This window comes from Chiloscyllium plagiosum, chromosome 2, assembly GCF_004010195.1.
Source record: "Chiloscyllium plagiosum isolate BGI_BamShark_2017 chromosome 2, ASM401019v2, whole genome shotgun sequence".
Taxonomy (NCBI): domain Eukaryota; kingdom Metazoa; phylum Chordata; class Chondrichthyes; order Orectolobiformes; family Hemiscylliidae; genus Chiloscyllium; species Chiloscyllium plagiosum.
The window spans coordinates 116734449-116749108 of NC_057711.1; the positions used below are offsets into that span (position 1 = coordinate 116734449).

At 39.7% G+C, this 14660-nt stretch overlaps 1 protein-coding gene across 1 annotated transcript in view; it reads left to right on the top strand.

The window, feature by feature from the left end:
* The first annotated feature begins 2657 nt into the window (after positions 1–2657).
* unc45b (unc-45 myosin chaperone B) overlaps positions 2658–14660 on the top strand; it is a 77828-nt gene continuing 65825 nt past the window's right edge. The window contains exons 1-5 of the mRNA XM_043716985.1: positions 2658–2764; positions 7712–7873; positions 8696–8732; positions 10675–10850; positions 12666–12755. Of these exons, the coding sequence (XP_043572920.1) occupies positions 7712–7873; positions 8696–8732; positions 10675–10850; positions 12666–12755 (465 nt within the window). The 5' untranslated portion in view covers positions 2658–2764. The remainder of the gene's footprint in view (positions 2765–7711; positions 7874–8695; positions 8733–10674; positions 10851–12665; positions 12756–14660) is intronic.

The following is a 14660-nucleotide window of genomic DNA, read 5'->3' on the forward strand; positions in this document are numbered from 1 at the left end:
ATTTCCAGTCAGTGTTGGGAAAGTTAAAGTCCCCCATAATGACCACCCTGTTCCTTTCACTCCTGCCCAGAATTGATTTGCCAATCCTCCCCTCTACATCCCTGGAACTTTGCAGAGGCCTATAAAAATACTCCCAGCAGTGTGTCCTCTCCTCTCCTGTTTCTAATTTCAGCCCATACCACCTCAGTAGACAAGTCCTCGTCAAATGTTCTTTCAGCCACCGTTATACCATTCTTGACTAACAAAGCCACACCTCCCCATCTTTTACCACCTTCCCTGACCTTAATGAAAGATCTAAACCCTGGAACCTGCAACAATCATAGAAACCCTATAGTGTGGCAGCAGGTCATTCAGCCCATCATCTAACCTACACATCTTTGAAAACTGGAGCATCCGGAGGAAATCCACACAGGACCAGAGAGAATGTGCAAAGTGCACACGGTAAGCTGCCTGAGGCTGGAATTGCCCCTGAGTCCATGTTGCTGTGAGGCAGCAGTGCTAAATATTGAGTCAGTGTGCCACCCAAACTTGCATGATGTGAATGTTACTGGCCATTTTTCAGCCTAAGGCTGCATATTGTCTAGGTCTAATGATTTGCGAATTTTCTGAGCATTATGCAAACTGCAGCAAACATCCCCAATTCTGATCTTATGTTGGAGGGTAGATCATCGGTGAAGTAACTTAAATGTTTGGGCCTAGGACAGTACTCTGACACACTCCTGAAGAGATGTCCCGAAACTGAGATGATTAACCTCCAACAACCCACAACCATCTTCCTTTGTGCCAATTCTGATGCCAACCAACAGTAAGTTTTCCCCTTGATTCCCATTGACTCCAGTTTTGCCAGGGGTCCTCAAATGCAACCTTCATGGCAAGGGCAATCACTTGCTGTAAAGCATTTTATTATCTTTCTATTGTTCTGAAAGGTGCTACAACAATGCAAGTTCTTTCTTTTTTCCATTTGTTCTGTACAGAAAACAGAAAAACAGATATACCGGTATTCCATTGGTGAAATCATTGTGGCTAAGATTGGAGTTGCTGCAGGAAGCATTGCAGTAAAATTACCATAAAAGATCTTTAAAACTTCAATATTGCAAAAACAAATCTACTCAGGAAGTAACTGTAGGAGTGACATAAAAATGTTACAAATGAAAAATGTACTTTGGTCAATAAAGGAACTTTGGATTGGACATTAGTTCCCTAGAAACTCTGGATGCCCATTTTGCATGAAAATCTGCCTAGCTGAGTACAGTGAGCACTAAACTATTAAGAAGTTGTGTATGTGTCAAAAGAACATTCTTTTATTGCTGAAAAATAGACATGTTCCTTAAGCTTCTTGTTTTGTATATACCAGGACAAATGCACGAATGCCAAATTTGAAATGATCGCAACAGTTTATATTACTGGAGGAAAGGGCATTGATTGGGTGGTAAGTTGACTGTGGTTGGCGGAGATGTTGCTCTGAAGAAAACAGCAGGGAACTTTAGGCTCCCTATTACAAAGAGGCCAGGGCACTAATTGTACCTATCATATCCCCAATCCCTCCACTCTCAGTGAAGCACTTTCAAATAATTAAAAATCCATCTTCATCCTGAGTAATTTCTAAGACATTAATCTTTAATTCCTGCAGATGCCAGAGAAATCCGGGAGGATTGGCAATGTTTAATGACATCCCTGTGCTCAAGTTTTCAATCATGCCTCTGCTTTGTCTGAAAATCATTGGCTACTATTCAGAACGTCTATCCATATGATTCATTGAAAGGTGAGATTTAACAGTATTTTGTTTTTTTTAGTTCACTCATGTGATGTGGGCCTCTTTGGTCACACCAGCAATAAATGAAGAATTTCCCAGACACAGGTGAGAGTCAACCTCATTGCTGTGTATCTGGAATCACATGTAGGCCAGACCATGGAAGATGGCAGATTTCATTCCCTAAAGGTCATTAGTGAATCAGATGGGTTTTTCCAACAATTGACAATGGTTTCATGGTCATCATTAGATGATGAATTTAAGATTCCAGATTCTGTAAGTTGAATTCAAATTCCACCAACTGTCATCATGGGATTTGAACTCAGATCTCAGAACATTAGCTGAGTTTCTGGATTAATAGGCTAGTGATAATATCACAAGGCCATAGCCTCTTAGTTAATTCTGTCACACGCTCTAACAACTACAACTTATGTTTGTGCAGTACTACTAGCTGCGTGCATATTGAGTTTCACTTCCTACAGAAAATTCAAGAGAAGTCAGGAAGATGTGTTTTAATACTAGTGACGTATGCCAATGAATGTATTGAAAAAAAAGTCACCTTTCTGGAAGATACCAGAAATCTCTGGAAGAGGCAGCTGTTAACAGTTGTCTCGCTATCAGTCATACCATTTGTTCCCAATCCTCAGCTGTCTGGCTGTTCTCAAAATAGAAACGGACAGCGCTAACTTCGTTTAAAAGGGGTCTGGTAAACATTGCATATAAACTATTTTGAGACAATTGAATCCAAATGGCCCTATGATTAGTTTCATATGGTATTATTGTTTTCATATTGAATGTATTAATGTCATCCACTGATGATTGTAAAGTAGTTGCTAATGCATAGGTTTTCTGGGATCAATAAATGCCCCCACTGGTGCCTTTATCATTACTCTGGCCTTGGCCCATTTCAGTGAGATATATATGAACTGAATAGGTCAGATTAGAAGAAGTGTGACGCTGCATACAATATCCAGATCAAATTGGTGCGACACCTTCAACAAGTCAACTGCAGACGTAAGAACCTTTTTTGGAACTTTGTATGTGATGTTTTTTACTTCTTTCAGTCAGTTAATTGGCAAATGTCTGAAAAAGTACAAGTAAAAAGAATAAAATACTAAAGTAAAACAAAGTTCAAAACCGGACAAACAGGTGGACAGCAAGGTTATAGCTTAGCGTAAATAGAATCTTTCTCAGTTCTATTGCAGATCTCCACCATAATCATTAACGTCTTTAAATACAATCTGATGTCTGGCTTCAAGTTCTTTTTACTTTAAATTGCATAAAGTTACAAAAGTACAATGAAGTTTTGATGTAGCCAACTGAACTAACAATTAAATACTTTTTGGACAATTGTTAGGAAGGGCACACTCTCAGCAAATGCTGCCCAAATATGGTAGGTTATGAGGCATTGAAGTTAGCAAGATAAGCATTAACCATGTGGGATTGTGAATTTTATAAATGAGGCCTTCCTTTGCTGCTATTCTACTGTTCACCGTTTCAGGCTGGTAAGCTCGACAAAGATAGTTGAAACCATTTTAGTTTGGTTGTTTTTGTTGTATTTATAATGGCAGTGACAAAATGTTAGCTGCTCAGACTTTCCTGAAGTGTTTTGGTTTGGCACAGATTGTGATTAGAATATAAAAGGACTTGTGATAGCAGCATTCCTGCCTGCAGAGTGAAATCTCAGCTCTCTGAACTTTGGTGATGAGAGTTTGAGAAATGTTTTTGTTTCATTTTCTGATGTAAGTCTTGCTGAGACACAAACAATAACTTCAAAAGGATCTGAACTGGGGAGAACATTTGATCTTTCTAGGGCAACCTAATGGGAATATAATCTATCAAAACAACTCCAGCAAAACTAAATAAACAGTGAGCACGTGTATGTTCAATTTAGTTTTGCAAGAAACAAAATGGTGATTCACATACATGGGTATAAAGTTAGTATTCAGCTAGATTCACATTGTCCTTTTCAGATCAACATTGGTGAATTCGAGTTAAGTTTCTGTTGAATTAAAGCAAAAAGGAACAGTAGGAACTGACTGTTATAAATATGATTCTTCAGTTTTGTTGATAAAAATGAGCCTGAAGCCGTAACTCATTTGAAATGCTCTTGGATAAAATCATTCCTAAATATGGTTTGGAGCTTAATTTTTTCAGGGAGAAAGGTTAATTAAAGAGGAGACTTTGGGTTTGGGAAAGAATGAAGTTGGCTGTTTGTACGTCACAGAATTCATGAGATAGCAATAAATGGATAAATCCAATTTCCTTTTAAGGAGCAAAACATTACAAAACCAAGTGAAATATAATATGTAATAGGTTGTCAGGGCAAATTTCAATGTGAATGTCCAACTAACGTTATGAATAAATTTGAAAAGCTCTGCATTATGCTTTTCTTCTCACAGCTATATTTTCTCATAATTGAAAAATAAACAGGATAGTTCCCAATATGTTTTGCTCTGAAATTTTAAATGACATGGTTCTTGAAAATGTGATTTCATCAAGAGAAATGCCAACTATAACCTGGTGTTGTGTGAATTTTAGCTTTAACCTACAAAGTGTCAGAGCTACGTATGGCTTATTGGGTTGGATTTTCAGATGGTTGTGGGTTCAAGTCCCACTTTAGAGTAACGTCTGAGCTGGTCCTTTGCACAGCAGCACAATAAAGAGATTGTTGAACTGAACTTTAATGGAGGAAATCTGTTAAATTGATAAACTGAGGAGTCTGCCCTTTGAGGCAGGTATAAATGATCCTTAGCATTTTTTTGAAGACTATCAGGGGCAGCATGGTGACTCAGTGGTTAGCACTGCTGCCTCACAGCACCACGGTCCAGGTCCGTTTCCAGCCTCGGGCAACTGCCTGTGTGGAGTTTGCATATTCTCCCCTTTTCTGCGTGGGTTTCCTCCGGGTGCTCTGGTTTCCTCCCACAGTCCAAAGATGTGCAAGTAAGGTGAATTGCCCATGCTAAATTGCCCATAGTGTTAGGAACGTTAGTCAGAGAGAAATGGGTCTGGGTGGGTTACTTTTTGGAGGGTCGGTGTGGACTGTTGGGCCGAAGGGTCTGTTTCCACACTGTAGGGAATCTAATCTAATCTATCAGGGAATTTCTTCTGTCAATATTCATCCATCAACTGACATCACTAAGGTTGGCTATCTACTCATTATCATGTTGAAGGAGCTTGCCGTGTGTAAATTGGTTGCTTTGCTTTCTACATCTAAACACATCAAAAGTATTCACTTAACTGCAAAGCACTCTACAATGCCCTGAAATTGTGAAGTGTGAGAAATGCAAATTGTTCTTTTCTCTGTTGCTGGGATTTATTGGGGCTGATGTGCTTGGGATATTAAATATACCAGGCCCAGCCATCATGGTTTCATGGGGTATGTTTGATTGCCTTTGGGATCAAACAATTAATTGGCAAATGTTTGCGACAGATTTTTTTTTCCACCATAACCCCACCCGCAATAACTTTTTCTAAATGCTTTGCAGCAAGCAGGAAAGGGCAAGTTTTGATGGCATTTCCCTGTGCTCTCTTAATCTGATATAAAATCTATTTGGCCAAGCTTGTGGTCACCTGTTCTAATGTCACTTAATGTAGCATAGTGTGAAACCTGTGCCTGATTGCCTTGGGAGATTTAACTGCATTAAGCGTGATTTATTGCAAGTAATCATTTAGAAATAACATAAAACCTACTGGTTAACAAATTGCACATTTAAAGAAAATACTTCTTAATTGTTGAGGAATGAGGTGCGGGGGGCAGGGGTGCAGGTAGTGGAGGGTAAGGGAAAGCCTGCTAAGTCAAACGTAACATCAGATAATGACATACACACAGCCATTTACAGGAAAAGAAATGCTGAAACATGACATACGTCACAGAGATAATGGTTGGAGGTCTAGCGCACTGCAGGTTCCTTCTCAATTGTACCTTAGCTTTCCTTTACACCCAAGGTTTGGTACAAGCCCCAGGTTGTAAGACGTAGTTCACTGCATTTTGTAAGAACGAAGCCCAACAAAAGATGTTTAGAGGAATCCCAACACCCCAATATTGCACGGCGTATCCCACTAACAGATGGCATGAAGCAATAAAGGAAACATTAGAGTTTACTATGCAGCATCTGAAAATTGCTGCTTCAGTTCCCCAATTCATAGACACAATCTGTGCCTAATTCTGGCAAAATACTTTACATAAGACATAGGTGCAGAACTAGTACATTCAGCCCATTGAGTCTGCACCACCATTCAATGACGTTACGGCAGATCTGATAATCCTTAACTTCACTTGCCTGCCTATACCTTATAGTCCTTGATTCACTTACCGAGTAAACATTTGTCTCCCTCCTGAATATACTTAACAAACCAACATCGATGGCCCTCTATGGTAAAGAATTCCACAGATTCACTATGCTATGAAAGAAAAAGTTCCTTCTCGGCCTCTTATTCTGAGATGATGCTATCTGGTCCTAGATTCTCCCATAAGAGGTAAAAAAAATCTTTCCACATCTATCCTGTTAAGACCTCTAAGAATCTTAAATGTCTCAGTAAGGTTGCCACTATTCTTCTAAATTGCGACCTGATCATGCCCAGTCTTATGAGGATAAGACGTAAGACAGTCCCTGGTGTAAGCCTAGTGAACCTCCTCTGGACAACCACAAATACCTTTCTTTTGATAAGAGGCCATAACGTGTTCATAGTATTCCAGTTATGGTGTGATTATTGACTTGTATAGTTTCAGCAAAGTCTACCTGGTCTCATATTCCATTCCCTGTGAAATAAAAATCAATGTTCCACTTGCCTTCCTGGTTTCTTATTGAACTTGGATGTTAATTTGTTTTTTTGTGCTTCATGGATGAAGACTCCCAAATCCCTCTGTTCTGTAGCTTACTGCATACTTTATCCACTTGAGTAATATTCAATTCCTCTACTCTTTTGCCAAAGTGCATAACTTCACATTTCCCTACATTATATTCCATCTGCCCACTTTTTGCTCACTCACTTACCTGTGAATATTCCTCTGGAGGCTCAATGCGTTATCCTAACCACATGCCTTCCCACTTATTTGTGTGTCATTAGGAAGGATGGCAAAGCCAAAGAAAAGGTGTAGAAGAGATTGACTAGAATAGAACTGGGAAAAGGGTTTTCTTACGAGTTGAGAGCTGAGGCTGACATTTTACTCTTTAGAATAGAGTGTGTACAAACAACCACCCTGATGAAGGAGAAACGCTCCGAAAGCTTGTGCGTCCAATTAAACCTGTTGGACTAAAACCTGGTGTTGTGTGATTTTTAACTTTGTTAAAATAGAGATATTCATACTTATGAATGCTATTTAATAAAGCAAATATGGGGAATTAGAGGATGCAGATTTATGGTAAATCTACATCCTCTGATTGTCCATGTTTTATTACAGAACAAAGAGAGGAATAAACTGGAGGAATTTCTTTTTTATGCTGTGAGTTGATTTGACCTAGAAAGCACTGCATGAAAGGGCGATGGAAGCAAATTCAATAGGAACTTTCAAAAGGGGCCACTGGAAAGGAGAAAAATTCACAGAATGGTGGAGAAAAAGGAAAGCACTAATTGGAGAGCTCTTTCAAACAGTTGGCACAGACAAAATGGGCCAAATGGCCACCTTCTGTGCTGTAACATTCTGTGAATTTATGAATAATGCAGTTAACACCCACACGAGTGTGAGAATTCAATAATTATTTTAAGGTATATAAAAGAAGTATCCATTCTTTATACAGGGAGCTGGAAAGCTGAACTTGCATAGAGTGTGAAATGTTTTAATCCTATGCAAGCCCATGTAGTTCCCTCCTTGCTGTGACACTTGTCCATTCAGTACATAGCAAGCAGAAAAACCAACAAAAGAATTGAATGGCTGCCCTCAGACTATATTTCAGTGCTGCTTTCTCTTGCGATTTGATTTTTTTTTTATGTAACCTTTCTGCTTAACATTGCTTTCAGATGGAGGATCCACATCAATTAAAGGAGAATGGCAATGAATGCTTTCAGAACAAAGACTATGACAAAGCAATTGAATGCTACACAAAAGCTATTCAACTGACCAAGGACAAGAAAGTCCTAGCTGTACTTTATAGAAACCGAGCAGCATGTCATTTGAAAAAGGTCTGATCTCAACGTTCTTTTTCCACAAAACGACTAACGTCATTATTGGCAAATGCTCATTCATTCTGTGTTCTGGTATTTTGATGCAATTAAAGTGACACATACATATTGATATCACTGAGTGAGTGTAAACAACATAATGTGGGTGGTCTAACTCAATTACAATGCAACATGGCAGATTTCAGTCTGAAATTGAAGGTCATATATATCAATCTTGCAGCTGAACTTTGGTTTCCTGGAGTATAAAATTGCAGGATGGGTGGGTGGAACTTTCTCTGTTGCCAATTTGTGGTCAAATCATTAACATGGCCCTTTACACCCATTAACAATTTCATTATAAGGACCATATATTTATGTCTGTATAAAGTAACTGCTCATGGTACACTTCCATTATAATTCCCAGGGATAAGTATCAGATTGTCATTCAACAAACTGGCAGGAATGAGCTCATAAAAGTTAACCTTTTCAACCATCAATGTGATGCATCTGTTTAAGTGACCATCATCACTGTTACTATCCTGGAGGCCAAACAAGTGAAAAGACTTTCTACAGTGTTGGGAGGCCAGAAAAGCTGGCATTGTTGTCCTTACAACAGAGAATGGTAAGAGGAGATTTGACAAAGGCATTCAAAATTATTAAGAGCTTCAATATAGCAAGTAAGGAGTATCTGTTTGTATTGGCTGGAGGGTCATCAACTGTTCGCAATTGTTTTGACCAATATTTTTAACTATATTGCAGTGAACTGTATGAAAGATGGCTTAGAAAGATCATAACATCCACCAGTCATATTAAAACCGCCTTATTTCTTCTTCTTCCTTAAAGGAAAATTATGTGCCTGCTGCCTCAGATGCCTCAAAAGGTAAAGCAACCTCTCATTTTTCAGACTGACAATGCTTTGATCTTAAAATTGTCATCCTTGCTTTTAAATCCCTATATTGCTCCTACCCCTTCCCATCTCCATAATCTCTTCGAGCCTCACAGCCCTCTAGGTATCTGCTCGCTGCCAATTGTGGAATCTGACGGATCCCGAATTTCCATCATTCCAACACTGGTAGGCATGCCTTCAGCTGCCTGGCCCCTAAGCTTCGAATTCTATCAATATCACTCTCACTGTTACCCTCGCTCTTTAAGTTGGTGCTTAAAACCTAACACTTTATATAAGCTTTCGGTTACCTATCCCAACATCACTTTACACCACACAACGCCAAATTCTATCTAATAATACTCCTGTAAAATGTGCAGGATGTCCCACTATAGGAAAAACACTAGAGAACATAGAACAGTACAGCACTGGAATGGGCCCTTTGGCCCACGATGCTGTGCCGACCGTGACACCCAATTAAACTAATCCCTTCTGCCTGCCCTTAGTCAATTTCCCTTCATTCCTTGCATATTCATGTGATTGTCTAAAAGTTCCTTAAACATCTCTATCGTATCTGCCTCCACCACTACTCCAAGCCGTGTGTTCTAGACTCCTACCACTCTCTGTGTAAAGAAACATGCCCTTCACATCTCTTTTGAATTTTCTCCCCTCTCATCTTAAATGCATGCCCTCTAGTATTAAACATCACACTTCGGGGGGAAAAGATTCTGACTGCCAACCCTATCTATGCATCTCATAATTTTATAGACTGCTATCAAGTCTCCCCTCAACCTCTACTGTTCCAGACTCAGAGTCGTAGAGCTATACAGCACAGAAACAGACTCTTTGGTACAATTTGTCCATGCTGACCAGATATCCTAAATAAAGCTAGTACCATTTGCCAGCATTTGGCCCATATGCCACTAAACTCTTTCTATTCATATACCCATCCAGGTGCCTTCTAAATGTTGTAATTGTACCAGCCTCCACCACTTCCTCTGGCAACTCATTCCACACATGCATCATCCTCTGCATGAAGAAGTTGTTCCTTAGTCCCTTTTAAATCTCTCCACTCTCACCTTAAATCTATGATCTGTAGTTTTGGACTCCCCCCATCCCTGGGAAAAGACATTGTCTATTTACCCAATCCATGCACCTCATGATTTTATAAACGTCCATAAGGTCACCCCTCAGCCTCCAACACTCTAGGGAAAACAGCCCCAGCCAATTCAGCCTGTTTCTATACCTGAAACCCTCCATTTCTGGCAACATCCTTGTAATTATTTTCTGAACTCTTTCAAGTTTCACAACATCCTTCCAATAGCAGGGAAACCAGAACTGAATGCAGTATTCCAAAAGTGGCCTAATCAATGTCCTGTACAACCGCAACATGACCTCGCAACTCCTATACTCAATACACTGAGCAATAAAGGCAAGCATACCAAATACACAAGCCTATCTACCTGACATTCCACTTTCAAGGAACTATGAACCTGCACTCCAAGGTCTCTTTGTCCAGTAACACTCACCACGACCCTACCATTAAGTATATAAGTCCTGCCCTGATTTGCCTTTCCAAAATGCAGCACCTCACATTTATCTAAATTAAAGTCCATCTGCTACTCCTCAGTCCATTGGCCCATCTGATGAAGATCCTGTTGTACTCCAAGGTAACCTTCTTTGCTATCCACTATACATAGAAAACACCCTGAGGTTTCCAGCCTCTCCTTCTAGCTCATACCCTCTAATCTAGGCAGCATACTAATAAACCTCTTCTGCACCCTCCCCAAAACCTCCACATCCTTCCTGTAATGTGGCAACCGGAATTGAACGCAATTGAGCACTATATAAATAAAATATATAAATTATTGTTATACTGTGACAAATGATGATTGACTTGTATTTATCGTAAAAAATAATATATTGTTTCTCTTGTCAGCTATTGATGTGGATGCGTCAGACATCAAGGCACTTTATAGGCGTAGTCAGGCACTGGAGAAGTTAGGGAAGTTGGATCAAGCTTTCAAAGATGTCCAGAGATGTGCCACCATGGAACCTAATAACAAAACATTTCAGGAAACCTTGCGACGTCTGAATCATGACATTCAGGAGAAGGTGAGAGTTGAAAAATTAATTGTTTATTTAAAACAGTACAGCTTTAGTGCTACATCTGGAGAATTGAGGTAATAATTCAAGGGCAATTCTTTTATCTCTTGGTATGATATCCACCCAAGCCCTCTGAAAAATATATTGAAATTCTTTTTTAAGGTTAATGGACAATTTTACAAATTTCAGACTTAAACAAATTCTTCTTTTTGAAGTAAAATGTCAACAAACCTGTCAAAATAGTCGTCAATGTTTTGAAATTTCTGCATCATTACAATGGTTTACAACTTTGAATATTTGTCACTGTGTAATGTAAGTGGAACAATGTCATCCCTTGCCATTTTTATTTGTCCAACTCCTTTGCCTACGTTCAAACAATAATCATTTAAATTCAGGAAACAGGAATTATCCACAATTGAAGTAATGTGAACAGTTCTAATTTCTATATAACAAATTCAACTTTGGTCTCCCTGCTGTAGGAAAGCTGTTGTGAAACTTGAAAGGGTTCAGAAAAGATTTACAAGGATGTTGCCAGGTTTGGAGGGTTTGAGATATAGAGAGAGGCTGGGGCTCTTTTGCCTGGAGCATCTGAGGCTGAGAGAAGTTTATAAAATTATAAGGGGCACAGAGACGGTGAATAGTCAGTCTTTTCTCCGGGGTGTCCAAAGCTGGAGGACAAAGATTTAAGGTGGGAAGGGAAAGATTTAAAAGGGACTTAAAGGGCAACGTTTTCATGCAGAGGGTGATGCGTACATGGAATTAGTTGCCAAAGGAAGTGGTGAAGGCTGGTACAATTACAACATTTAAAAAAGCATCTGGATGGGTACGTGAATAGGAAGGGTTTAGAGGGATATGGGCCAAATGCTGGCAAATGGTGCTAGATTTATTTCAGATATCTGGTCGGCATGGACAAGTTGGACTGAATGGGCTGTTTCCGTGTTGTACACCCCTATGACTGTATGACTCTAAGTTCGTTGAGCCCCATCTCAAAGTTGAGATCAACTGGTGGAATCTTTTATTCTTTTTGCAGGAGGTATAGTGAGACTCTTGCTAGGCAGCAGTGTGGACCGTGAGGTCTGCTTCCATGCTGTATGTAACCTATGACTTTTTAAAAAGGATATGGTGATAGTGGAGAAGATCCAAAAGTCTAAACTCAGAACTTGAAGATTAATTCTATCAAGAAAGATTCAATAGCTTGGATCTCTTTTCTCTACAAAATGGAAGCCTGAGTGGTGACTTGTTAGAGATTCCTAAAATTATTAAAGTGTTTTGATACAGCAGATGGATAGACAGGAGATAATTTTGATTTGTGGGAGGGGAGGGGGAAGGTGATAAAGCAAAACAAATGTCTTTAAATACAGGACAATCGAGAAAGAATTCAGAAGAACATTGTTATGCGAAGAGTGTTTGATGCAGAGTAATTGAGGTGAATATACTGACATATTTAAGGGAGGTTAGACAAACCCATGAGGAGAGATGGTGTTCACAGTGTGAGATGAGGAAACTCGAGTGAAGCATAAACACCAGCATGGAGCAGCTGGACAGAAAGGCTTGTTTCTGTGGTGAAAAGGTCAATATAATTCTTCACACATTGATGCAACAGGTCATAGTTGTGTGTAAACTCTGAGACAGCCCATTGAATGAGGGAGGATCCCATTCATACACAGATCCTGTTACATGTTTTTGGATCTTTCGAGATGGGTCATTTACATGGTCTGATATCTGTACTTTTTAAAATAAAGCATTTTACTTTTTATACTTACAATTTTTACATTTTACTCACTATGCTTGGAGTAATAACAATATATTGTTTTCCTCCAACAGCTAAAGATTCAGTTCTCCACAGATTCCAGGGTCGAACGGATGTTTGAGATCTTGCTAGATGAGAACATTGACAAAGAAAGGAAGGAAAAGGTGTGTCCAGTTATCAATTTTTTTATTATGCTGGCAGAGTGGGAATTGCTCTTTTCAAGGTGTTCACCTCGTCTTCTTTCTAGGTCTTCCCATCTCCCTGAACATGAACTAAATGCTTCAGTTTTAACAAGGGTGCAAGAACAGAGAGACCTAGAGATGTGTGCACATAGAGTAACTTTGACACCAGCAGAAAACATTGAAAAGCATGTTAAAAAGGCAGATGGGACCCGTAGCTTTATAAGCAGAGGCCTAATGTATAAAAGCAAGGAGGATATACTAAATATTTATAAATTATTGGTTAGATAGTTTCAGCTGGTGTATTCTGAGCACAAGCTGGTGTATTCTGTATCAAGGAAGATGTCAAAGCCTTGAAAAAGACACAGAGGACATTTACTAAAATGCCACCAGGGATTAAGGAGTTCAGCTATGTGAAAAAAAAACTTGGTGTTGGAATTGTTACAGTGAACAGTTCCTTCTTATTATCAAAATCCTGCAAGATTTTGAACGCTTCTATCAAATCTTCCCTACTTCTTTTTTCTTCCAAGAAAGAAAGCCCCAGGCTTGCCATACAATTGAAGTCCCTCCTCTCTCATACAATTTGAGTATACAAATCTCCTCCAAAACAATTTCTCCATAATGCCCTTGATTGGCCTAGACTTGCAAAACAAAGGTGCCGTTTTACAATGCATGAATGATCTATGATAAAAGGATGTCAAAATGTAAGAGCTGCATTTACACACTCTTGCTTGCAGGCTTGACAATATGGGAGGCTAGGAGGACAAAATGAAACCTGTGCCTGGCCTTTCCACTATCCATTCCCCAGTTCCCAACTTGTTTGAAATTTTACAGGGACGGAGGGAGGCAAACTGCCCTATAGCCTATTATGATCTTTAAGTGGCTAATTAATGGAGAGACCATATGGGAAACCCAACAGCTTTAGCTGAGCTTGCTACTGTTGAGAAAGGAGGGGAACCTTTTTGGTGGCCACTTGGGTGCATTGGAGATGTCTGCCCGAGGCTAGCTCCCACTTTAGCCCTCCTCTCCCGCCCGCCTGAATCCAGTTCCTAAATTGCTCAGCACTCCTTCCCGGTCTAGGCTGTCAGATTATCCTTGCCAATCCTAATTCTGGATTTAGCAGGTCTCAGCAACACTGGGGGACCATCTGTAGTTACAGCAAAAGCTGCCACTCTCCATTTTATTGCTGGCAGCTCTCTAAAGCAGGACTTTCTGCTGAGAGTAGGGTGGAAGACCTGCCTGAAAGTAACTAGTTGCATTATGTTGCTCTGCATCAGACTTGGAATAGCAGGTTGGTTTAGCTCTGACATTTTGTCTGAGAAGGTGGTAGTGGCAGGTTTGGTGGAGAGTACAGGGACTACACGGCTCTATAAATCCAGTCTCAGTACAATTGTATAACAGGCCCATGAACTTATCCACTAATTAAATGTTTACCCGTAAACGTAGACCACCTCACATTTTCAATGCAATTGGCTCTAAATGATATAAAAATCAATGCTACATACTTTCGTAAACCTGAAATAGTTAGGAATCTGCAGAATTCACTTCAAATAGATCTAAGATTAAGCACAAATTATCTGGCATCGTAAGAATTGTATTAAATCTCTTGCGTTTTTGGAAAGAGTCAATTCTGTCAGGTCTTGTGGATGGTTTCTCTCCACGAGGCCTGGCAAATTTTTTTCTCTCTGTCACCCCTTAGTTAACTCGCTACATTAACCATCTACCCCACTCCTATGGCACCCCTCTCGTCTGATATTAGATCAATTCTTCCACTTGCCAAACTCCAAAGAACTTGCGTCTGCCTGATTATTCTGGGATGGTCTGGCGTAACTGGCACTGATGCCATCTTTCAAAGGTGGCTGTGCACCTGGAGAAGCTCTGTCAATTGAG